Source organism: Alternaria postmessia (assembly GCF_024291825.1).
Source record: "Alternaria postmessia strain BMP 2775 chromosome Unknown scaffold_51, whole genome shotgun sequence".
Taxonomy (NCBI): domain Eukaryota; kingdom Fungi; phylum Ascomycota; class Dothideomycetes; order Pleosporales; family Pleosporaceae; genus Alternaria; species Alternaria postmessia.
Window position 1 is genome coordinate 373 of NW_026260124.1, and position 25183 is coordinate 25555.

The 25183-nt window shown below is 51.5% G+C and overlaps 8 protein-coding genes across 8 annotated transcripts; 3 read left to right on the forward strand and 5 right to left on the reverse strand.

Annotated features, from left to right (window-relative positions):
* Nucleotides 1–1046: 1046 nt before the first annotated feature.
* Nucleotides 1047–6312, forward strand: J4E82_007453 (uncharacterized protein; the record flags this gene model as incomplete). The annotated part of the gene is made up of 2 exons (XM_051733697.1): nucleotides 1047–4955; nucleotides 5005–6312. 2 exons carry the CDS (start codon nucleotides 1047–1049, stop codon nucleotides 6310–6312), a joined length of 5217 nt encoding a protein of 1738 aa, XP_051586477.1.
* Nucleotides 6313–7089: 777 nt separating this feature from the next.
* J4E82_007454 (uncharacterized protein) lies at nucleotides 7090–10384 on the reverse strand (the record flags this gene model as incomplete). Its single annotated transcript, XM_051733698.1, has 4 exons — nucleotides 7090–7257; nucleotides 7320–9837; nucleotides 9883–10147; nucleotides 10195–10384. The coding sequence occupies 4 exons, from the start codon at nucleotides 10382–10384 to the stop codon at nucleotides 7090–7092; spliced, it is 3141 nt and encodes a 1046-aa protein (XP_051586478.1).
* A 611-nt stretch (nucleotides 10385–10995) lies between these two features.
* On the forward strand, nucleotides 10996–15474 carry J4E82_007455 (uncharacterized protein; the record flags this gene model as incomplete). Its single annotated transcript, XM_051733699.1, has 3 exons — nucleotides 10996–11157; nucleotides 11206–13591; nucleotides 14195–15474. 3 exons carry the CDS (start codon nucleotides 10996–10998, stop codon nucleotides 15472–15474), a joined length of 3828 nt encoding a protein of 1275 aa, XP_051586479.1.
* Nucleotides 15475–15933: 459 nt separating this feature from the next.
* On the reverse strand, nucleotides 15934–16479 carry J4E82_007456 (uncharacterized protein; the record flags this gene model as incomplete). Its single annotated transcript, XM_051733700.1, has 2 exons — nucleotides 15934–16209; nucleotides 16294–16479. 2 exons carry the CDS (start codon nucleotides 16477–16479, stop codon nucleotides 15934–15936), a joined length of 462 nt encoding a protein of 153 aa, XP_051586480.1.
* Nucleotides 16480–17018: 539 nt separating this feature from the next.
* On the reverse strand, nucleotides 17019–19104 carry J4E82_007457 (uncharacterized protein; the record flags this gene model as incomplete). Its single annotated transcript, XM_051733701.1, has 6 exons — nucleotides 17019–17132; nucleotides 17182–17573; nucleotides 17635–18392; nucleotides 18444–18547; nucleotides 18610–18683; nucleotides 18741–19104. The coding sequence occupies 6 exons, from the start codon at nucleotides 19102–19104 to the stop codon at nucleotides 17019–17021; spliced, it is 1806 nt and encodes a 601-aa protein (XP_051586481.1).
* Nucleotides 19105–19988: 884 nt separating this feature from the next.
* On the reverse strand, nucleotides 19989–20843 carry PMM1 (Phosphomannomutase 1; the record flags this gene model as incomplete). Its single annotated transcript, XM_051733702.1, has 2 exons — nucleotides 19989–20448; nucleotides 20497–20843. 2 exons carry the CDS (start codon nucleotides 20841–20843, stop codon nucleotides 19989–19991), a joined length of 807 nt encoding a protein of 268 aa, XP_051586482.1.
* A 561-nt stretch (nucleotides 20844–21404) lies between these two features.
* J4E82_007459 (uncharacterized protein) lies at nucleotides 21405–23597 on the reverse strand (the record flags this gene model as incomplete). The annotated part of the gene is made up of 1 exon (XM_051733703.1): nucleotides 21405–23597. One exon carries the CDS (start codon nucleotides 23595–23597, stop codon nucleotides 21405–21407), a length of 2193 nt encoding a protein of 730 aa, XP_051586483.1.
* Nucleotides 23598–24169: 572 nt separating this feature from the next.
* Nucleotides 24170–24639, forward strand: J4E82_007460 (uncharacterized protein; the record flags this gene model as incomplete). The annotated part of the gene is made up of 5 exons (XM_051733704.1): nucleotides 24170–24197; nucleotides 24246–24341; nucleotides 24394–24421; nucleotides 24484–24547; nucleotides 24595–24639. The coding sequence occupies 5 exons, from the start codon at nucleotides 24170–24172 to the stop codon at nucleotides 24637–24639; spliced, it is 261 nt and encodes an 86-aa protein (XP_051586484.1).
* Nucleotides 24640–25183: the final 544 nt, after the last annotated feature.

The window sequence follows — 25183 nt, forward strand, 5'->3', positions numbered from 1 at the left end:
CGAAAGATGCGAAACTTGAATTAGCAACTATCTGCAACAAGCCTGCCACCTAAAACAAGTGGATCACGTATCTTATCGGAGCATTTATGTTCTTTTTGATGTACTCATAGCTATCTTGTACTCTTGGCGCCGCGAGCATCTCGAACCCCACCACCACTTCTCGTTGAGCTGGCTACGCATACGTAAGAATACGACGTCAATCGCATGAGTCTTTTAACCATCGCGTCTCTAAGTTGAGGCTTCTGTCTTATTGTTATAACGCACCCTTCGGGAGTCGGGTGTGGATGGATCCACGCTCTTCTGTTTGGGACTAGCTTCTTTTGTGCCACGTGGAAACCCCATCATCATGGTCATTATACCTGACTCTGAATACCATTGAAGGATGGCAATGGAACAAAGATGCACATGGAACGATCTTAGGTCAGCTGCATCTACAGATCTACCTACCCCTGGATACGTAAAACACGGCTATCCTTGGAAGGAAGTTTAGCACGACCCGCTAGTGCTGGTAGAGGCTACGGGCTGGGGAAGCGGGATGCTATCATCCCATACCCTTCAAGAAGCACGGATGGATAAGCAGGCCGCGAGAGAGCATGCGGATCATCGAACCTTGGCCCAAAGTACCAAGGCGGCATACATTGCATACACTGAGCATACCGACATGTGTCTGCTGGCTGCAAAGGCCAGACCGTCGCCGCGTGCCGCCCCATCAAGAGCGGCGCCGGTATCCCGCTTCCTAGCTGCATGTTAACGACGGAGTTTAGATGGACCGTGTGGGCTCCAGTTGTTGATCTGACACAGACAGTTCAGAACCTCTCACAAGCGCGCCGTATCGGGAACCAGTCCGCTTGCTTTTCAGGCTGAAACATATCAACTCGTCGACTCGGGGCACCACTGGCCTCGACACCGTCATTGGCCCAGACGCCTTGTAATCGAGAGCAGCCGAGTGTGAGTTGGCAACCCTTGTTGGTCGAGATTGGACCACCTCTTCCTACGACGTTGGCGCTGCCTTGCTTTTGCGCCCTTGCGCTCGCCGACTATGGGATATGGATTCTGATCAAGCGCATGAATATGCATTCGACCCCGGCCTCTCTGTTTCACACTGGCTGCAGTCGACTGAGCTCGACCATGCCGACCAAGAGCTGGGAACCTCGCCCGAGCACTACTACTCCGCCTATACTACGACCGAGCACACAGCACCTCCCTCACCGCAACGCGGCATCGACATGCCCGCAGCGCGGCCGCGGCAGCCCATGACGAACGGTGCGCGCACAACACCCAAAGCGACCCCGAGGTCTGCTTCTGGTCCTGCATCGCCGCCCGCAGCAACTCGCTCCTCCCCCCAGGTCTCCAACAAGGTCCGGGCCCTGGCAGAGCGATTCGAGCAGTCGCCCGGAGGCAGCTCGACGGCCTCTTCGCCTGCAGTGCGCTCGAGATCTAGGACACCGAGCCGGGCTGGGGCACACGACTCGGCCACCAGACGTACGAATGCGTCCATTTCGTCGACTGCATCGGCTGCACGCCCGAGCAAAGAAGCCTCGTACGGACCGCACAAGTTCAACAACCTGAAGCCGCGAGACCGCCCACAGCCCGCCCCAGCGGCTACCCGAAGTGCGCGAAGGACAAACGGCAGCAGGAGCAGCATCGACCAGCACGTCTCGTCAACGTCAACGCCCAAGAAAGTGACCTCGCCGAATCGGGCGTCAGCACCAAGCGGGAGGCAGCTGTTCGGCGAAGTGCTAACTGGGCAGGATGCATTGTCGCCAGGCTTTGGAATCCCCGTTTTCGAGAACCCGCACGGAGACACTGCACAACCCTCGACCTCGTTCAGCAGCTCGCACCATGGACGGTCCGCGAGTACTGCGACATCAGCCATGGCCGACGACGCGCAACCCACCACACGTCCACAGGCACATGCGCAAGAACAAACTACAGCACGGTCGCCCCAACGGCACACGCCACGTTCGAGGATTCCAGTAGCGACACGGCGTTTGAGCGCCGGCTCAGACTCCAACTCGTCGACACGGTCCGTCAAATACACGCCAACCCGCGCAATGAACCACAGCAACCGCGCCTCGCCGACGAGAATGGACAGGGTTCTGGCTGCGGCCGCCGTCGCTCCAGTCTCCTCCCGAGGCACAGACCAGTCAACGCTCCCCGCATTAGCTTACCGTGGATATCGCGAGAGAGGGAAGTCGCCCTTGGGTGCGAGAAGCGGACCAAGTGTTTCTGCCGTCGTTAACGCCCCGCCTCCACCAACGTCGCCTCGCTTGCGCAACTCAAGAGAAAGACAGCCGCTCCAGCCTTCACCCGCATCCCGCTCGACAAGTACCGGCCCCCATGGTGAGCAGGAATATTTTCCACTTGCGAGCAGCTTCGATCCCCCACAAGAGCAACCTGCGGGGCTACCCGACGTTGCTGAGATCGAGCAACCCCATGATATCCGTGCGCAGACGCAGCGCATTCCACGGGATGAGCATTCGTCACCCTCGTCAGAGCAACAGCACCTGAGCCTTCAGACATCTAGCTTGTCCGTACCAGTTCTCGGGCAACCAGCGTCAGCCGTGACCGACTTTGACGAATCGCCTGTGTTGGGTCTACCAGGAAGCTTCATTCTTACGCCGCCTACCGCGCATCCCGAGCCGGAGCAACAGCTCTTGCAGCCACACGTTTTCCATCCTCCGCCGCAGAGGCCTGCTCCGCAATCGCCTGAGATGGAGAAGTCGGAGCTAGGTGTCAGAGAATCAATACCAATTATGCTTAGCGAGGAGCCGCCATCAGAACCATGGGAGGCCGACTCGGAGAGCTTCAGCGCCGGCCTCAAGGCTTTGTCATACGGGTACACGTCCGACCAAGCACACGACACTAGAGACATGCCGTCCATGTCTCGACACGATACAAAAGGATCGCCAGGAGATTCGCTTCCTAAGCGGGACACCCTTTATCCGGATGACTCCGCCAGCGTCGCTCCCTACCGAACACTTGGATCACTGACGCTGAACAATGAAACTTACAGTGTTGTGAACTCAGTTTTGAACATGTACCATCAATCGCCAGTTATTTCCCCTGAGTTAGCATCGATATCCAGAGAAAGGGTGCAGCAGGTCTCACCCGTCATTGCACAGCACAAAGATTGGGCATCGAAAGAGTCCACAGAATCATATCTCGCTCGGTTGCTGAGCGACGCTAATGGTTCAAAACACGATAAGGAGAGGCCTGAGCCCGAGAGAGTAGCATCCCCATCGCGTCCAGACTCATATACGCCGCAGCTGCAGCAAGGCACACCAGAACCACATGTCGGCGGCACGGCGATCATTTATACTTCGTCCTCGCGACGCTATTCACGGGAATCGGCAGGCTCTACCACCACAACCATACAGGAAGATGCGTCTCATTCTGGCAGCTCTTCTGGTGACCCTTCTCACAATGCACTATCACGAACGTCAACGGATGAGCATAAGTCAGTTGCAGCTAACCGCATTGAACTTCCACAACTTGCATGGACCAATGGTGGACTTGGACTTGACTTACAACACAGTATGCCGCATTCACTTCCAGCGCCTCCCCGTCCCAACTACTCACCACCGCCTCCCCCTGTGAATCCATCCATTGATCAGCAACTCTCCTCTCGATCCAATCCGTACAACTCTACGCCACAACATCAACAGCTCTCACGACCCATGCTCAACGACGACAAATTCGAAATGCACCCCGCTCGGTCACGCACTCCTGTTCTTCACGTTCACGAACAAAGTCTCGAGGATCGATATGGTACCCCACAACCTATCGAATCTACTGTAGATGTGCCATGTGAAGCCGAGCAAGGCGAAAACGGTCAGCCTGACCCTGCCAAGCAAGCTCTTATAAAGCGATATCGCACCTTACAAGAGCTGCTTCACACTGAGCATCAGTTCTGCATAGACATGATGATCGCGCACAACATTTTTGAAGCAACCGCGTCGAATCTGATGAGCGAGAAGGAAAAGAGATTGCTGTTCAGCAATTGCAAGGAATTAGAGAAGTTCTCTCTGTCGCTATTTCGTGCCTTCAAGAAGGCTGCGAAGCCTATTGTCAACTACGAGATATCACCCCCAAGTGGACCCTGGAACCGTGATTCCTCCGACGGTAAATCCTATGACTCCGGAGAATCACCAATGCATGCTCGGCGACCATCTGAGGATTCCCCGGATCAGTTCGAGAATTGCACTCTGGAAAATGATCGATTGACCACCATTGGCCAAGTTTTTCTCGATAACAAGGAAAAGATGGAGCGGCTCTACACGACATATTTCCTTAATCAAGATAATGCTAGTGCTTATATCAAGAAGAACCACGGCAACGAAACTCTATCTGGATGGGTCACTGCTTGCTTCGAGCAAGTAGAGAACATGACTCAGGCCTGGGACTTGGACTCTTTGTTGTTGAAGCCATGCCAGCGCTTGTTGAAGTATCCATTGATCCTCCAGTCCTTGCAAGAAATTACAGATCCAGACCATCCCGATCTACCGAAAATCAAAGAGGCTCATGAGGAATTGAGAGCAATGAGTCAGCGTATCAACCAGGCCAAGGCACGTTCCGATACCTTCCGCGCTGCCGCCTCTGAAGGCAAGAAGGAGAAGAAAAGCGGACTGGGCAAGACTTTTGTCAAGGCTTTCATTCCCAAGGTCGATAAGAGCAAGGCATATGACGAGGCCGACAAGACCTTCAAGGATCAGGACTACAAGTCTAAAGAGCAGAAGTTCGGAGGGCACTTTTTCCAACTTCAGATTGTTATTCGTGATTTCGAACAGTATCTTGATTCGATTACGGAGCATTACCTCCAGCTCAATATCGTGTTCTTGGGTTTTATCACCGTCTGCGAGGTGGCGCCATCTGTGTACCCAGAAATTGAGAGTACGTGGCGAAAGTGGGCAATGGCCCATTTCGAGCTGCAGAACAAGGCGTTGGAAGAGCACGTAAGTACCAGAAGATCGAGCCATTAACATTCAGCTAATCATCTCACAGAAAGCTGCTGTTCGAAGCCGGGTTTTGAAGCCTGTGGGCGACCTCTGGGAGATGTGGGTCTCTTATCAGAAAACTATCGAGCAACGCAAGAAGTACCTGCTGTACTACGTTAAGCACAAGCAAGCACTCGACCGTGGGGAAAAGATCGACCCCGACATAGAGGAGTCGTCCAAAAAGTTCAGTACGATCAACGACACTCTCAAACATGAGTTACCTCTTCTCTACGAAAGAACAAAAGGCCTCATGCGCACGCTCATGACTCTGTTCATGTGTTTGCAGAAGGATTGGTACAAGACTTGCTCGAAAAAGATCCTTCCGCTCCTTGAAAGCGAACCCCAGCACACGACATCCCTTCGTTATGACCTAGAATCGTACGTCGAACGCTTCCACGGAGACTACAAACCGATGCAGGATCTTGCAAACAGACTAGGCATCATCAACCGGAACCTCCTGGTTGACATCTCCAATATGACGTCTCCCGTTCCAACGCTCTCTTCCGACGGTGGTGCGTCGTCACGCAACTCATCGTCGCGTCGTACTGAGTCCATTGGGAGCGAGGCATCAATGCTCGACTCAAAGACCCGCAACAGTGGTGGATATGCACCTCGATCACATCCACGAAGTCTCGACAACCCGCCGCGCTCTTCCCCTGCAGGACCAGCGTATCCTTCTCTCTACCCACCTAACACATCAGGTCGGGCTGGTCCGGGACCTACTTCATTACGGGAAGCCCGTGCACTCAGCCCTACATCTGACAACAGTGACGCCACTGTAGTTCGCAAAGAGCGGCGCAATACTGGTCCCTCTCGCAACAACCATAACTACATGAATCTGGACGGCGCAGTAGACATCGAGCACTCACCGCTGAGCGTCAACGCATTTGATTTCCCACCTCAACTTGGTCCATCCTTCCTCTCACCTTCGCAACCCACCATCCACACTTTCTCTGCGCCTACCTCTCAGCCAGCATCATTACCGGGATCTACTCGTGCATCTGGTGTCTTTAACTCAGCTCTGCCAATGTCGGATTCTCCTGCCCGTGGTAGTGTTGAGGATCTTCCTACTACACCTGCGGACACCGACGAGCCAGAAGTACTCTTCTTAGCAGCCAGTCTCTTCGAGTTCAACATTGCTCATGATCGGCGTGAAGGCGGGATACCATATCTCGTGTATGTACCGGGCGAGATTTTCGATGTTATTGGTATGAAGGGTGAGCTATGGCTTGCGCGGAATCAAGACGATCAAACAAAAACAGTAGGATGGATTTGGGAAAAGCACTTTGCGCGTATCTTACCCGAAGATGCATAGTTCGGCTTCCAGCAGTTGTCTCACCACGAGGATCAGAATTTGCTCAACTCAGGTTTTGTTGGGGGCGTTTTCGGCGAATATGCCACCAACCTAGCGGCGTTGCGTGTGTACGTTCCTTATCCGTTCTGGTTTTTTTCTTTATGTGATTCCCCAAACCCCACCTTCTTACCATTCGAATTTCGACCGAACTCACTTTTACATTGGCATTCTCCGAATATGCAAAATCTACGACCGCGGCTGCTGAGGGCGGGAGGCATTGCTGGCGTCTACCCTTTTGAGACCTAACTTCCTTGTATGTATTTACGAGAGAGATGATTTACACCACTTTTTGAGGGACTTGTTCAATCTGGCACGATTGATGTCAGACTTTGGTTGTATTTGGCAATGCGGTTTTTCTCGTTTCTTGTTTGGGGAAGGAATTTCCGTCGCATTAGTGTATAAATATGACTGTTGAGAAGATCTTGAATGGACTATCGTTCTGTGTTGTTGCAACTACTCGACCCACACATTGAATACCTTTTAGTGATATATCAAACGGATTATCTAGCAGAGGAGGTAGCACAAAACTTTGTCGCACTAGACGTAAAGTTAAAGCTACTCTAAACGTATTTACTGTGTATTCTCTGCGATAAGCCAAGTAAATAAAAGTCTATGTGTACTCCTACCAAGAGCATTTCGTACTACTTATAAAGAAAGGGTGTTTGTATAGAGAGCAGGCGACACAGAAATCTTTATTCATCTGGTGGTGAGCATGGGTTTCACGGTGGTATCTAAACCCTACTCCTCCATTTCTGATCCACTTTCAGAGTCGTCTTCGCTACCTGACATATCTTCGTCATCGTCCTCATCATCCTCTTCACCCTCAAGACCGTATGCGTCTTGGAAATCAGCTAGCTGCTTGATCTCGATCTTGAAGCCTGCGTCTTCAAAGTCCTTCTTAAGGCCCTATATAGAAAAGTAAGCAGCGTTTCAGAGCAAGAACTAGAGGTGAATAACGAGGAACTTACGTCAGTCATGATACCACCGCATGTTACGACTAGATCCGTCTTTTCTGGCACGAACACACCAGCTACAACCTCGTTCAAGATGTTTTTGACGTCTTCTTCAGTCACTTTGCGCACCTCGCGGAGCGCCCAATCCTGCCAATCCTTTCCAACACCACGCGTAACAAGATCAATGAAGGAACTCCTAGCAGCGTCGACAATAGTAGCGCGCTCATCGACAAAGTCGCGCACGATACTAGAGATGGCACCTTCGAGAGCCAGCTTCTCAAACTTCTGTGTACCGTCGCCGTATTCCTTGATGACTGTCTTCGCTTTGTTGTACGCGGCAAATACATTGGGGGATTTGGAAATGCGGAACTTGAGTAGGCCTGTCTCGGGGTCGCGGAAAAAGTTGCTGCCGTATGCAAGACCTGTGCCACGGATTGATTGCCACATGGGGCCTTCGACGGCATCGAGGTAGGCCAGTGCGACCATGAGTGGCGGAAGTTGGGCGTTTGTATACCCCTTTGGTCCTTTGGATGTGAGTACTGCGAAGGAAGAGTCGATGGGCATGGGGATTATGTAGTGTGTGCCACCTGGGTTACGGCCGATATCTGATAGGAGTGCATTGCGATCATCGATTGGGTTCACAGTCGGCTCCGGGCCGGGCTTGAAAGCGTCGGTGAGATGTTTGAAGGTGGATACTGGGTTTGGCAAAGTCTCGAGATTGGCGGTCACGAGAATGCGCATGTTGGCAAAGGTCAGTAGGTGCTTTCGCAAGGCTTCGAGCTTGTCGAGAACCTGTTGGGGTTCCGTCTTGAGCAATTTCAGGATGCGCTTTAGGTAGAGACCTTTGACTAATGTTCCAGTAGCGCGAACAGCGGAAGCGGCATCGTAGTGTATCATACGATCAACTGCAAAGCTCATCGAGTTGCCGTCACGCTTCTCTTCGGGCACATCCGCAAGCATCTTCTTGACTGCAGAGATGATGCGCTCAGTGTCGAACACTGAGTCAACAAGCATTGATCTGAGCCATAAGACGACCGTCTCAAACTTGTCAGCCTCAGCAATGAAGGGAATATAAATCATTTCCGAGCTTCCGATATCAGTACCACGGTCCATGGAGTATTCAATCGTATCCTGCTCAAGCTTGGTGATGACCTCTTCAAACTCGATGCGCTTTCCATCCTTCATGATAGGAGTAGCGAAGAAGTTGGTGAGATACACACCGAGCAGAGGCTTAAGTTCCGTTGGTAGCGACGCGGTTCCGAGCGCTAAACCGAAGTGCACGAAAGAAGTTGGAATGTGTTCGAAGTGGATGAATAATGGGAGACCATTCTCATCCTTGTCCACAATCTGCTGGATATTGTTCTTTGATGTACCTAGCTTCTTTGCTAGTCCAGAGCGTGCTGTTGTAGTCTCGTAGAAGTGGATAGACTCGGTGCTTGGAACCTGAACACCAGCAATGATCTCTTCTGGAATGGGCTTGTCGTTCTCCTCTTGGGCTTCCTTGAGTTTCTGTGCCAAGTTCTTCAGTCCCTCTTCACCTAGCTTTTCTTGTTGTGCCTTGACTCGTGCAATCTCGTCTGCTTTGATCTTATCTGACAGAGCCTTTGAGGGTTTACCGAGAATGGAAACGTGATGAGCATCTACCATCCACTTGTTCAGATACGCTCGCCATTCCTCTTCGGTCCAGCTGTCCAAGGTATCGAATACGTCGAGGGTGGCCATGGCGTCTTCAAGATGAGTTCCATTTCGGTCACCGAAGACGTGATCTTTGATAATCGGATCTTTGTACTCATCCATACCAATCTCAGACATATAGCGAGTTTGACGCTTGAAACGATGGAGACAGTCTTTAAGATAGCTCATATCAAGCGGCTTGGAAGCGTGTTCTTTGAGGACTTCGAAGAAACGTTTCTCTGCATCTGCCAGCTTATCTGTCTCTACAGATGACAGGGTCCACCAAATTATCATGTCGGTATGTCCTTTGCACCAAAAGTAGACCATACTTGCAAGATGTTCCTTCTCCACAAGCGTGTTTACTAAGACCGAAACAGATGAACCAGCAAGGTAGTTGAGCAGTGTGTTGATGGCAGTCTCTCCGAGATCGTCGATGGTTTTGGGCCCTAGGAAGGCGATTTGAACCTCGCCCGTTGATTCGTCCTCTTCTGGGAACTCGACCGTGTCAACGATTGTTTTGCTTAGTGGTGGAGTCTGCTTCGACTCGACCCACGGACGCTTGAAGGGCGCACTATAAGCCGGTACGCGGTCAACGATCTGGTCCTCGAACTTGTCCAGTACATCCAGAAGATTTGGATGATCCACCTCTCCGATCAGCACAAGTCTTATGTTTTTAGGTTGGTACATGTCTCGATGAAATTGGCGGATGCGCTCTGCGGTAGAAACTCGTAGGTTCTCCATCAGGCCGCCTGTCTCCATGCGGAAACCATCGCCTTCAGGATAGAGTAGACGGCGCATCTGGAGATCCATCAGGTCGCCCTGTAAGTTTTGACGTCCTTGCATTTCAGAGTAGACAACACTTGTGTTGTTAGCAAACAACGCACAAGCGTCAAGAAATACTTACCCTGCATCTTCTCCTTTGCCATCAACGTGATGAACCTCAGTGTAGCAACCGGCATCGGTGAGTGTAGGTACAATAAGATGATCCAGGTAAATAGGCAGTAGCTGAGCGAAACCTTCCCAACCTGCCGTTGACAGAGTATACACTGTTTCGGAGACGTCCGTCCATGCATTTGTGTCGGAGTATGATCGGGTGGCAATCTTGTCTAGTACACCTTTGAAAGGATATCTCCGTGAACCCATGAAACAGAGGTGCTCAAGGGTATGCGCTACGTCATTTAGTAAACATTTGTAGAACACGAGTGAGAATACTCACGTGCGCCCGAATCATCGTGGATCTCGGTGGCCACTGCGAAGTTTCCGTATACTTTCGGCCCCTTGCGATCGACTACGACTACCCGGAGACCTGTTCGCTGCGATTCATACTGAGTGAAAGTGGCATCAGCGTAGTTTGCTTTGAATTGCTGCAGCTTCTTGAAATGCGACTCGTGCTGTATTGACCCCATGATGTCGAATTTGAAGGAGAGGGGGTACTGCAAAGCGAGGCTGCTGAAGTATCTTTCTCCGTTGTGCAGGCTGCAGGCGCAGGCCGCTTTGTCCGAATTGGTACTACTATTGTTGTGTTAGCTGACTTGTCGTACATAGCCGATGCATGCTTGCATTTGATATGCGATACTAGCGCTTGAAACCAGATGTCTAGTGTAATGGGAAAATGCAAGACTCACGAGAGGATAAGAAGAAGTGCGAGTAGCAGAAAGCCAGCCCGGCCAAGGAAGAAGGGAATAATCGAAAGCAGGGTTTGGAAGAGGCGAGTTACCGAGCGATAGTACTGCGACGTCACGAAGATAGTGCTATGGCGAATATACTAAGTAGCCCTGATCCAGATTTGTCTCCTGTGATTGTCATCAAACGCATATGTGCCAGGTTCTTCAATCGACCACACGCCTTGAGCGTGGCGGGGTAAGTGTGGCGGGGCAGGGGACGCATGCGTTGACGTCGCTTGGGTGTCCGTGCAGCTTCAATGTTGGTCCTGCAACGTTGCGGCTGCCCTCGCTGCGAATTAGCCTACCCTTGTGCTCTTCTTGATATCGACATGTCAACCGCCCCGTAATTACAGATGCCTTCGCAAGTTTCGGATCATCAGCTAGGCGACGCGCTGCTCCAGTCAGCCGCACACGGAGCGTTTCCCCAGGATGAACATGTCGCGTCTGCAACCGTACCTTCCAGCGCACTTCCCAAGCTGCTCGAGGTGGTCGCCAAGGCACGAGAAGACACAAAGGTGCGTGAAGCTACCATGTAGCTTTGGCGGCGCTGACTGTGTTGCCAGAACGAAGTACGCAAACTCTCAACAGAAGCCGCGCCGGACGTCGATGGCTGGATAGCACAGGCACGCAAGCTGCAGGACGACATCAAACGCTCGCAAGAAACGGCCAAGGATATCGTAAAACAAGCCGAAGCTGGCAAAGAAAACACCGCTCGCGTCCAGGATGCTGCAAGCAAGGTCAGCCTGTTGCATACCGAGATTGCATATAATGAGAGCTTGGCACAAGCGGTGGAGCAGCTGAGAGATATCTCGACTCTGCTGGACTCCGCCCAGAATGCTGCTGTACATGGCCATGTCATACACGCTATACAAATATTGGAGGACGCAGATGGCGCCTTTCAAAGACTGGGGCCTTTCACCACCACGAGAGTAGTGGGTGTGTTGAAGAACAAGGAAGAGCTGCTGAAGAAAGCTATCGTGGAAACCGTGACAGAGTCATGGAACGGGCTGATTTCGGTTGACAATACCAGCCACAGAATCGCACTGCATCAGTCCATCGAACGCGAGGCCAAGGTCGATATCAATACAACCATCGAAGCGCTTACAAAACTGGGGCTTCTTGATAGCTTCGTCACCCGCCTAAGCCGTGATCTTGACAGAGTCATAATCTTCCCCCGCCTTGCCATGGGTACCGACCGCGTCGTGTCCGCATTTGAAATCCAAGAGGACGTCATCCAACGTGCTGGTCCGGTCAACGATGGTAGGATAAAAGCTACCTTAGAGGATATCCACTTGCTCGTCGAGTTTCTGAGCACGCGCCTACCGCCTAGCATTGCTGTTCCACTATCATCCAAAGTTATTCCGATCGTCGCTTCTCGTCTGATCTCGAACCTGCTTTTGCCTGCCGTGCCATTATCCACAGAAGGAATCCCGCACTTTCAAGAGTCGCTCTCTTATGTCTTGGGCTTGGTCGAGTATCTTGATGAGCTAGGCTGGTCTGGCCAGAATCGTCTAGCCGAATGGGTGGATAAGTCTGCCGAGATATGGCTTGCTAAACAGAAAGAGCATGCGATTTCCCGAGTGCAGGCCATGTTCCCAAAGACTGTGCGAGAGAAGAAAACGGTTGAAAGGGTCGAGACGCAAGTCATCTCAAAAGGCGATGCATTGCATGCCGGAGATGAACAGGAAGACGACTGGGCTGCTGACTGGGACGAGGAAGGAGAAGTCACAGAAGAGAAAAAACAGACTGTCGAAGATGAAGAAGAAGATATGAGCGCTTGGGGTGAGGATGATGATGTGGTCGATGATGAGTTGAAAGAGCAGGAGACCAAGGAAAAGCCAGCTGATGCAGAGGATGCAGATGATTGGGGTGCAGATTGGGACGATGAGACTGACACCAAACCTGCTGCATCGCCAAAGCCTGCAAGAACCATACCAGAGCAACCGAAAACAAACGGAAAACCTGCATCTCAAAAACAGCCCGCGAATCAGGAGGTCACACTTCGAGAAACATACACAGTAACGGCGATTCCGGATGCTATCATGGAAATCATCTTGCAGGTCATTGCAGAGGTAGACACACTGAATTCCCCCGAGCTCGTCAAGTCCGCAATCGCACCCGCAAGCGGAGGCCTATACGCCATTCCTAGCCTCCTCCTTGCAATGTACCGAGCTACTGCTGTGATGCATTACTCTAAAGACGTCGCAAGTAACATGCTCATCTACAACGATTGTCAGCGGCTGTCAGATCGTTTGCGACTTTTTCTTCAAGACCAGGCTGAGAAAGATCAAACATCAGCATTACCACAGCATTTGCAACCATCTAAACGTCTCAAGCCGATGCTCGAGTCTGATATCAAGTCAGTTGACGGATTTGGAAAGCGTGCGTATGGACGCGAGATGGAGTCACAAAGACAAATCATCAGGGATCATCTTGAAGACGCGCAGGGCTTTCAAGGATGTACTAACGTTCCCTTTGCTACGGTCTGTGATGATGCTATCGCCACGACTATCGACCGCATAGGTGATGTGAAGCGACAATGGCAGAATGTCCTCTCTCACAGCGCCCTACTCCAATCACTTGGCTCACTGGTATCAGCTGCCCTTACCAAATTTGTCACCGACGTCGAGGACATGTCAGATATCGCAGAAGACGAGTCAAGAAAACTGCACGGATACTGCGTGTCACTTGCTACCCTGTCCCAGCATTTCCAAACAGAAGATGGTAATGGAGAGACGAGAGATATGGCCGGTATTTACACGCCCAATTGGTTTAAGTTCCAATACCTGAGCGAGATATTGGACAGCAGCCTTGCAGATATCAAATACTTCTGGACAGATGGTGAGCTGAAGTTGGAGATGGAGGCTGACGAGGTTGTGGGCCTGATCGAGGCGCTGTTCGCGCCTAGCGATCATCGGAGGAGAGCTATTGCTGAGATTAGGAGGACTAGTATGACTTGATGAAATGATATACCCTTGAAGGGAGCACAGCTATGCTCTCGTGAGCGAGTTCATATTGTTCTAGATATGAGATGACCCAAGTCTGCAACAAGTGTTCTGCATAAAACTCAAACAACGTATGACCTTGTAAGTAACTACAATTAAACTTGAGTAAATTCGGTAATTGCAACTGTGAAGTCGTACGTGAGCGGAGGTCTACGAACGCCGACTGGCTGATTCTCGCCGCGCTAACCGCATTCGAAAAAAAGTTCGAGATCCCAAAATTTCCAAAGCTTCACAACTTCAACACCAACCAACATATATCTCCGAACCCGCCGACGCCATGGATATCGACGCAACAGAAACCAAGGTGCAGATTCGCCTTACGACACGCGATGCTAGCCTACAGATTTCGGAGGAGCCGAACATCCTGTTAGTTCAGACATGTAAGTAGAACTATCGCAAGCCTACTCGCTTGTCGCGGCTTTGTGTTATCCGCTGCGATACAGTCGCGCACACATTGTGAGCCGTCGCGACTATATCAGCGTATTTCTATCGTCGCATTACCTTCGCCGCTTCTTTGATACTGTAGCTAACGCAAATGCGCCTCTAGCCCTTACACGACACAAGCTTTCAACACTTGTGAACGAACTTTTACATCGCGATGACGACAGTCGCATACCGTTCGACATCTTGATCAATGGCGAATTTCTCCGGACCACAATCGACGAGTTTCTCACGAAGAATGGTATCAATGCCGAATCGACGCTGGACGTTGAATACACGAGGGCTTTGGTCCCACCACTGAACGTCACAAGCTTTGAGCATGACGATTGGGTTTCTGCTGTGGATGTTCTATCGGGGGTACAAAGTGGGCAAGAGAGAATATTGAGCGCGAGTTACGACGGGCTAGTAAGAGTGTGGAACACTTCAGGCGATGTTTTGGCGACTTCCGAGGCTCCCAACAACGGTGGTCGCATCACAAGCCTAAAGACGGCCAAGTGGCTGTCGGAGAAGAAGATGGTGGCTGCAGGTTTGGACAACACGGTCCGTGTCTACAAGTACGATGATGACGCGCGAACCATTACAACGGCTCTCGAGTTGTTCAATCATCGATGGGGTGTAGAAGACGTCGCGGTTCATGGCCCGTCTAGCCGAATCCTTTCTGCTTCTTCGGATACCACTATTTCGCTCTTCTCGAGCAATGCAAAAGAGAACCCAGTCGCACCGCCAAACTTCCTGCCGAGCTCAAATGCTGCCTCCAACAAGCGACAAAAGCTCTCAAAGCCCGATCGCACGGTTCCCGCTCGTGGCGCTCTCGCTACGTTTAGCGGTCACAATTCACCGGTATCGAGCGTCATATTCAAGCCGGATGATGCTACAGTCGCATACTCGGCATCTCACGACCATACGCTCAAGACATGGGATCTGCCTACCCAGTCGTGCGTTGACACTCGAACGACTGGTCACTCGCTTCTTTCCCTCTGCGCGATTCCCTCCCGAAATCTACTTGCAACTGGTACCTCGGCACGACACATCACGTTGATCGACCCCCGCGCGTCAGCTACCCAGATCAGTGTCATGACGCTCCGAGGCCACAAGAACGGTGTTGTTTCCCTGGACACGGATCCTTCTTCTGAATACAATCTGGCTTCTGCTTCGCACGACGGCACAGTTCAAATTTGGGACCTCAGGAATGTTAGTACAGGTGGACAGGTTGGAGAGGGAATGACTGGTGAAAGCGTGTACACGATTTACAGGCAAGGACGCGATGCTGCAAAGAGCCATGGTGAAGGTGCCAAGGTCTTCAGCGTACGGTGGGATCGTGCTGTGGGCATTGTGTCGGGTGGTGAGGATAAGCGGGTGCAGATCAACCGCGCTCTTGGCTCATAAGGGTTGAAAGTCCTCGCCGGTGGAAGTGCCGTTACAAGGGTGTTCAGGCGCATATCGTAGATACCATTCTGGCCAGGGAAAAGTGTAGCTTCAATTCTTAAGCGCGTTGCCCTTTGTCAACTCTGACTTGACTCTGGTGATACTTCTGCAGTCGAGACGAGTCGCACTGACTTCCATGCTCTTGTGCAAAACACTATTTTTCCCATGTGTATAGAAATCATCAGACGGGTATCCTATAGCAGCCTCCGTCGTCCAGCCGCATTCATGCCTCTCCCTACATGCCTCTCTGCTGATGCCCTGCGTGTGTAGCAGTGCCCATGGCCTCGTAGTCCTACACTCTGTGCTCAGCCTAGGCTTATCGTGGTAGACTGTTATTGCGCTCGCAAGCTCCAGCCTGAAAACTCAATTTCCACCACGCTCAACCGTCCAACCAAAAATCTCATGCACAACGTTCCAAGCTCATACCAGGTGTCCCGGCAACAGGAAGTTCGCGACCCCCTCCTTGACCGCATACTCATGCTCACATGCTCCACATACTAGCTTGCCCTCTTGTATACATGTCTCGAGTAATATCCTATGTAGATCCTTCGCTGTCTGACTAGGCTCCTCTTCTACTTGTTCAGTTGCTGTTGCCGGTGTCGCATCCGTGGTGTCTAACGCAGAGGCAGAGGTAGAAGAAGGCTCGACAAGGTCGGCGGGTGTGGGTGCTGTTGGTGGAAGTTCAGGGAGACCGAGCTATAGTGTATATACATTAGCCTCTGTTTCGCAAGCCTTGCGGTCGTCGTTCTTTTAATTGTAGAACTTGAGGGCTTCGCATACCTCACTGCATATCCCCTTCAACTCATTCCACATCAACCTCGGCAAGATGTTTTTGAGAAAGGCTAGGTTGACGTCTGCTTCTACAATTTCGAGTTCGGCGTCGCGCGGGTGTAGGGGGAAGGATGCGGGGTTTGTTTTGCAGGTTTTTATGGCGCAGGTGAGGAAGTTCAAGGTGAGGAGCTTCATGTTGTGGCTTTCGATTATGGGTACCGGACTGTTTGAGAGTTGTATCGCTCTGAGCGTTTCGTGTACTGTCCTGGAGTGAAACTGGTTGGCGGGCAAGTTTTGGCCAGCGGGCTTTGCGACAAACAATTTTTGGCGCGAATTCGAAGGTCGGGTTATTGGTGGGGTAAACACGCTAATGCAGGGCTCAAGTTTATGCTTAAGTTCCCATCTGGATCGTCGTGTCGCTTTCCTATTGCTTCCATCGAACCTTTTTTATTGTTGTCATTCGTCTGTACTAAAGACACACAAGATTGTATTTGGTTTGCGTGACAGCGATGGCAGTCTTTCTACCCACATTCTCTTCCTAGGGCGGCTTTCTCTATCCATGATACGACACCAATACCTAGCCTACCACTTCCCCACATCCTCCAACACTAAATCTGTCGCCCTCTCACTCAACAAAAATGTACTAACCGCCGGGAATGCCCCGGGACATCTGGGAAACGCACTGGCGTCTACAACACGCAATCCCTGAACTCCTCTAACTCTCAACCTCGTATCTAGTACAGCCAAAGGATCAGAGTCTGGCCCAACCTTATTCGTGCTTGTAGGGTGGTGACTGAAAGCCTGGTCTTGTATCCAGTCTTTGTCAATTTGCGTGTCTCGACAATAGCCTGTGTCAAGAATGTCTTCAGGTGGGCAAGGGGGAGAAACAGAGATTACAGGACCAACTGGTGCTTCGGTAGAAGCAAAGGCTCTACGCGCAAAAGCAACTGTGTCGAGCATGGCATTGAGATCTGTTTCTGCACCCTCGGCAAAATAGTTCAGATTCACTTCTGGTGTATCGATTGCGTTTGCTGATTGGATCTGTACGTAGCCGGCGGTATTCTGGGGGTGGATTTTGACTGTTGACCAGGAGAACGTGGAGGGAGGATAGGATGTACGGTTGAGAAATTCCGTGGGCATGAAACCGGCGAAAGCCCTGCCTGTGCCGGCGAACATAAGCATATCTCTTTCGCCTTCGACTGCGTGGGGCGTCTTGATGAGGAAGGCGTTTGAGTTTGAGTCACCTCGCGAGTAGGGCCCTTCCCCCTTGTACCAGAGATCAAGACATGCTAAACATGTGCGTACGAAATCAGCATTTATCTCATGCGCAGTCCGTACAGAGACACTTACGATCGCCTGGAGCACCGTATGTACATTGTGGAGCATCGGGATCAGGCGCTGCCGCCAAGCTGACCTGAGCGTTTCCGTAGACGGGTATCTCGTAATTGTCCTGGAGATTGCGTCCCACTCCTGGTAAGTCAGAGACTACGGGAATGTCGTATTTCTCGAGGAGGGCTTTGGGCCCGATGTCAGAGAGTTGCAGAATCTGTGGGGAGTTGAAGGTACCGCCAGACACAATGACCTCTTTTCGAGCGAAAGCTTGATGTAGAGTGCCTGTGCTGGAAGCGTTGCGGCGCGGATCGGCCTTGTATACCGACTTGCCTTGAAGATATTCGACTCCAACTGCTCGCGGCTTCGTATCATTACCACTGCAGCTATCGAACAGCACCTTCGTGGTCAAAGACTCGAGTTGGAGATGCAGCGTCGCATTCGTCAGATTACGCGTTTCCAGAACACGATCGCGTGGACTGAAGCGCCTCCAGTTCGGTGTAACGTGATAAGGCAGTGACCATAAACCCTCTGACTGGTCACGCATTGGATCCAGGTAGTTACTGTCGCTAGTAAGATAGTCCAAAACCTTTTCTGGATCCTTTCCCACCAATCTCAAGCATGCTTCGAAGACCTTGAAGCGAAGTGTTGAAGCTGCATGAGTGGCGCGATCGGCAATATTGGTCTGCAGCCAGCCTGTGAAGCCGTGGCCGGGAGTATCTTTGTCAAGGTAGTTGTTGTGCTCAATCTTCTCAAAGTATTCGCGCATCAGTTTGGCGCTATAGGGATATTAGCACCGTCTGCAATGATTAACATTCTCAACAACTCACCTCCAGATACCATCTTCAACTCCCTTATCAAAAAAATCCCAGTCGCTATCACTCGGCAGGAATGTCGCGGCGGCATTGATTATTGCGCTTCCACCCAGCGTAGCCTAGACTCGGTAACTCAAGTCAGTGTATCTATCCTGCACGGGTTTCTCACGACATTACTTACACCCCTTGGGTAGAAAATACCCAACCTCTCAGCATTTACGTGTCCTTCAGCACTGGGATCTTTCCCAACCCAATCTACCAACGACGTCAGCAATGAGTTCGTATGCGCTCTACACTCAATACCAAACTCACACTCCCCATTCTCCAATCTCCAAACCAACAAATTATACCTTTTCAGCCTCTCTTCATCATCACCGTGCTTCACAAAAAAGTGCCAAGCTACATTCGCGTTCGAGAAGTCATTCAAAGCAAGTACCTGAGTACGAATGTCGGATGAAGCATCAGATCCCGCTTCAATCAGCAGAACAGAGTAGCCAGCGCGAGCTAGATTTGAAGCGATAGTGCCGCCGCCCGGGCCACTGCCCGTGACGATGTAATCGTATGTGTTTGAGGAATTGGAGATAGACTGTGGTGAAACACAAGAAGCATGGTGAAGAGGAGAGGTTGAAGTTAGAGTGGGAAGCAGACCGAGCAGTGGAATTGCAGGGATTTTCATGATGGAGAACACACCAACTTCGACGATACGTTTTGGAGGCGTCTAGGCACAGAGACCACTATTTGTAGTCTCTCAGACATTCGAAAGATCTCAACCCCTCGTCCTCTTTTCCCTTCCTTGGTGAGGTGCAAAGCATCTAGCGTCTTGGTTTTGTGAAGTTCGGCCCATACCTTTTACCCGGCATGAACGACTTTCCGAAACCGTCTTAGAAACAGGTCGAAAGTAGGGAGGCTAATTCCAATTGGCTACGAGGCTACAGGGCGTATGCAGGTCCTCAATCTGCCCCCGCACCCGAGTAGTGACGGTATCATGGCGCCAGGCGGCGTTTTTGACGTTCGGGGCATGGTTTGGCGAGGTGGATGTGGATCTCAAAACTGTGTTTGGACAATATTTGGTAAACACTTGATTGGTACATTGCAAGCTCGCTGTTGTGGACGGAGAGAATGCCATTCGGGATTGAAGCTGCTGGCCGTGAAGCAAGGCGTTGTCTGACTAACATCTTGTCAATCTACCACATGCAGGCTCCGGTGGTTTAAGGTTTCGATAAGCGGTCTGGCTAATGTCCTTGGAACAATTCTTCCTGGTTCGTTGTCAACAAATTACTGTCGTGTCAGCAGCGACTATCTCCTCTTTCAAGTTATAGATCGTATAGTCTGACTGAAAGACACGGGATTGAAATCTGCCGATGCAGAGATGCGAACAAACAAGACTCGGCCCATAAAAGCTACAGTTCATAGATCCTAGGGTTAATGGACTGATATAAATCTTGTTCGCATTATTTATCGTGTCGCTCCATCGCCGGTGGAATTGATCTCAAAGAGAACAAAGCTGCCATGCCGTCTCCAACTCAACAATATCGCCCCATATGCCTTCGGTTCATCCTACTAGAAGCTCTTCAACAGCTCCTGAAGCTGCGCATAGGTGTCGTCTGGGTTCTTGACCTTATGTCCGATAGTCCGCTCATCGCTGTAGATCTCCCAGTCATTTCCGCCCTCGTAAGCCTTGTCACCAAAGAAGTGGATCTTGTCGTAGACAACACCAGAGAGACCCTTCTCTGCCTCAATGTGACGTAGGCAGTAGGTCTTGTCCCAGCCAGTAGGGAAGACGTCGAAGGAAATCTGACCACCAATGGAGTATGTAAGGCCGTAGTCAGGGAACGCTTCCTTGAGCTTCGCAACCATGGTTTCCCTGACCTTATGTTGGAGATCGTACTTTTGGTATTCGTTGCGCTCTTCAGTGGATGCGTTACGGCCGATAGGAGAGACGTTGATCATGCCGTTGCGGAACTCGATAAAGGTACCGCGCTTGATGGGGATGTCGAGGTCAGCGATGTAGTGGAGGATCCTACAAACCTACATCAGCAATACTCTGCAGCATTTTCAAGTCACATACCACTTGGCAAGAGCCTTGTATCTGTCTTCACCAATCCATGAGATGAAGCTCTGGCTAGCCAGAACCTCGCCCATACGGATGGCCGTGAGACCGTTCTCGGCGAAGCAAAAGTCGAACAGCGAGGTGACATCCACGGGTCCTCCAAGTTGTTCTTGCTGTTTGACGAGGTTGGAACCGCCAACGAAGCCGATGGCGCACTTGTGACGGAGTTCTGAGAGCAATTGCAGCATCTGGGGGGTGACGAGCTGGCGCGGCTTTGTGAGTGTGTCGTCGACATCGAAGAGAAGAACAGTGTTCTTGACCGGACGCTGGTCAAGCGGAGGGTAGACAGCAGCTGCGGCGGCCATGGTGCAGATGTTGTTTTGTGGTCGTAAAGTGAGCTACGATGGGGCGGATGTGCAAACGAAAGACAGTCAATTGGAGTAACCCGAGAACAGCAGTTGTTCGCAGGTGCAGCAGGAGAGTATATGTTTTGGAGGGGTTCCTGCAGGGATGGCTGATCCTCACCGCAGTTTCGCGTTGGCACGCGCGTGGGGTTGAGCTAGCGGTGCCTGGTCCCTGACTTAGTTTGGTACCTGAACGCGTACGACTCCATGGCAATATTGACACGTCTTCACTAAATCTCAGGATTTGCGTTACATTAGCATGCTGTTCTATCTGTATCGACACTGTGTCCACTTGGACGCTGTTAAGTCATGAACGTGCAATGCTGAGCCGCCTTGTGTTGACAGAAGCGGAATGGCTTCCGCTCAAGCGCGTGTCAGAATCTCTACATGCAAGTGGACACTACATGAATACGAAGAGAACACATAGTGCTGAACAAGCCATACATGCCTTATGGACATGCATGTCCTCTTCATGTTGAACGAATTCTAAGAATAGGTATTCCATTGCATAGCTCATGTTACTCATTCCAGCGCATCGACTTCCTCTGCTAGCGCCCTCCATCGTCCCTTTCGCACCCCGGAAGGCATCACCATCAATACGTCTCTAAGGGACTCTTTCTCGTATTCGAGTCGCTCCAACGTAATTGCCTGCAAGATATAGCTTGCGACCGTATTACTTGAGAGCGGCGGATCTCGCAAAATTTGGGTCATCCTATCAATCGAAAGCTTCTGGTAATACCACATATGATAAGCGCGAAGGTGCGTCACGGTTGCACGTATACGCGAGGGTGCTGTCGAGGAAGGCGATGGGATGGTAAGTTGAAGATGCTCTTGTGCCCATGTTGTCGCCAAGTTGTATTCGGGTGTTCGTGATGGCTCGTCCAGGAGACCAATGTCCGGTTGTGGTGCTGGGATAGGCCCGTTAGGTTCGTGAAGGTCAGGGGAAGTATGCTCCAATGCTAGGCCGTTCGCATCTTCTGTCAACCTTCCACTGTCGTCTAGAGTCATACGTCTGAGTGCATCTTCAAGTTCTGGGTCTGCAAATTCGTCATCATCAGCTTTTTGCCTCTGAAAGGAAACACCCTTGTCTTGACCCTCTAGCTGCACACCAACATCTTCTTTAGACAGTGCAGAGGGTAGTGTTTCTGTGTCTTCCTCTTGTGATGTCTCAGGCAGTTTAGGGTATCCAAAATTAGTATGGTCGAGCCGGGAGAGGTTCACTCGACCAACCCGCTTTTCAGGAGAAATTATGCTTTCAGCTCCCATTCTCTCCGTCTTTTCTAGATCACTGCTTCGGGTGGATTGGGACACGTGGGTCTTGTCCGCGCCACCTGCAGAGACAATTGTCGATGTTGCATACAGTGATTCTTCGAGTTGATGGCTGTCAGCAAATTCCTCTGTCGCTGTCTCGTAACCTTCGGTGTCTCCTTCGTCTTCTTGTTGGTCTTCAGCCACGTCAACTGCGGACTTTACAGTTGTGTCTGCTACGTCCTTGGACTTCTTGATTCTCTTGCGGGATTCCTTGGGCCTTGGTGAAGGCTTGTTATCAAAATCGCAAAGAGCTACTGGAGGAGGGGCCGGCTTCATCCGTGTCCTTTTCCATTCGAGCATATGATACAGGCGAAATCCAGCATACGCGTCAGCAGCTGCGTAGTGTATCTGCTGCACATCTAAAGGAAGACTCCAGTCACTTTCCCGAACGCTAGGTGTTGTTTCGGAGTCGTCGGCTAACTGCTCGCCTTTATACAAGGGCAGCTGCAGATGCTGCAGCACTTGGGAAGCGAGGTTCACAACCCTCTTTGAGACTTTGCTAGGCTCTACCCCGTACCACTCAACTAGGTTATGCAAGCGGCTCAGCTCGAAAACCCCCTGAGGCTGAACATTGAGGTACTTCTCTAGGCGCTTGAAGTCGCCCTTGATAGACACACCTACTTTGTAGATGTCTGGTGATTCGAGGACAGCCTTCAGACTGGGAGGCATTAGTTGCTCCGCTTTGCTTCCGGAGAAAAGCGACACATGAAAGAGTGCGATTCGATCTTCGCAAGCCAGCTGAATCAATGAAGCATTCTGCTTGATCGAATATGGATTTCCACGAGGCTTCCATTCAATGTCGAAGCCAACTACCTTCTCTTGTAAAAAATACTTAGCCACCCTTTCAGCAACATCGAAAGACTTGCAGTAATGGGTGGAGAGAGATTCGCCATCAGGTCCTTGATAGAGTTTGGCACTCCAATAACTGTCCCGTGTGTTGGGAGCGGCAAGCATAGCAGCACGCAACCTTTCCTCTGGGATCTGATATGTGAGAGAAACGTGTTCATCTGCATTATCTTCTTCGTCGTCCTTGGATTCGGTCTCGGTCTCGGGCTGAGATGAAACACCGCTAGAATCGTCGCTCTCTGAAGTGCCCTCTACAGCAACTTCCTCGGTGTGTCCGGTAGCATCGTTTGCTTCGTTTCGAGTGTTCGGAGAGGACTCGTCAGTGCGAATCGTCGCAGCTGATTCATCTATACGTGAAGACACAGTCTCGGCGGCTTCATGGATAGAGTCCGACTTAGACGCTTCGGCCGCCGCTGTCGTCGCAAAACGTAGTCCATGAGCTGGATTCCATAGTCCCACCCGCTGGAATCGGTCAGCGCCTGGTGCTGGGGGAGTCTCAGCAGGTCGTACGTGTAGCGTAGCCGATGCTTGACTTTTGCAACGAGGGTCTTCGGCCATGGGTACTGCCTCTTTGGAAATAGGCTGGCTCACTGAAGGTTGTGGCCCCGCAGCAGGGGTTTGATGGAGTCTTCTAGGAAAGTTGTCGCGTCTGGTGGCAGGCCGTCCTCGCTTCCAGCAGCAGGTCGAGGCGGGTGGAGTAGCAGATGTTGAGCATAGTGAAGTGGTGTGCATTGCCCTGCACTCTCCAATACGCAACGTATGCGTGGCGAATGTATGGCGCTTCACAGAGGGTAGGGTGTTGGTGGATGTCTCATGGCAAGCACGCCGCGGGGCATCTGACGCGCTCAGCAGAGAGGCGCGTCGACGGAAGAGCATAACACTCCATGGTAGTGCTCCCACTAGGCGCCGACAGAAGAGGATAGTCGCCACGGATGCGAGTTGATCGTGTGTGGACAAGATGTTTGCTGCCTGTTGCTTCGCAAGCACTGGTTGGCTAGCGTGTCGCCTGTGAAAGATGGTCTTGAACGCCAAGATATCGAAACCAATCACCACCTTGGTCTTACCTGCACCTCAAACACGACCTCTATATTCAACGTCCGATACTCAGCTCACGAAAAAAACACGCCACCATGTCGCTCGAGAACCTCCTTCCGCTAGGTAGGCCTTGATCGCAAGCGAGTATCGGTTATCGACTAACCTCTGTAGAACTCATCGACAAATGTGTAGGTTCGCAGATTTGGGTCATTATGAACGGAGGGAAAGAATTCACCGGGAAGCTGGTTGGATTCGATGACTACGTCAGTAAGTGGGGTTGAGTGAGACAACGTGGACGGAACTACTCTAACAAGAACAGACATGGTCTTGGAGAACGTGACGGAGATGTGCGTAGCTTCCAAGGTTCTTTCATGTTCGACACGGACAAGTGCGACTGACACGACGGCAGTGACCCGGCAGAGGGAAATGTGCAGCTGCCCAAAATTCTATTGAACGGCAACAACATCTGCATGGTATGGGACGCCCTGTCTAGTTTGTGCGCCAGTACTGACATTTCCAGATGGTGCCCGGAGGAGATGGGCAGACAGTTCTGGAGGACGAGTAGGGCCGATGCGAGCCAACAAATGCAGCATCGTATGATTTCAAACCACATTGCGACGACGACACGGCCAGCAGTGCGGTTGGTGCGCCTAGCCCGGCATTGTCTGCTGCCGAGGTTGGACAGGTCACGAGGCAACGTCGATGAAAAGGCTGACGAGCCGTCGGACGCGATGCTCACGCTGGGGTAGATTCAAGGCGGTTGTAATGACGCCCAAGGGTCCAGTATGCCATCACCATGGAGCTTCAGATGAGACATAGCGCAATGTATTCATGGATATGCGGCCGTCTGTCATACTCACGTGCGTGCTCTAGCCAAGGACGGCGTTGCTTCAAGAGGAAATGAGCAACGCAACGTTCCGCTCCGCTGGTGATGTCGAGTTGGGCGGAAGTGGGCGTGCCCAGATGTCCTTTCCCGCCCCTTGCAGCGCGTTGATCAGCCACGGCCAGGTCAGGGTCAGGGTCAGGGCGACAGGTGACGGGTGCAGTGAGTGTAATCAAGCAGAGGAGACGACGTGCAACAGCGTGAACTACAAGGCGTCGTCGCGTGT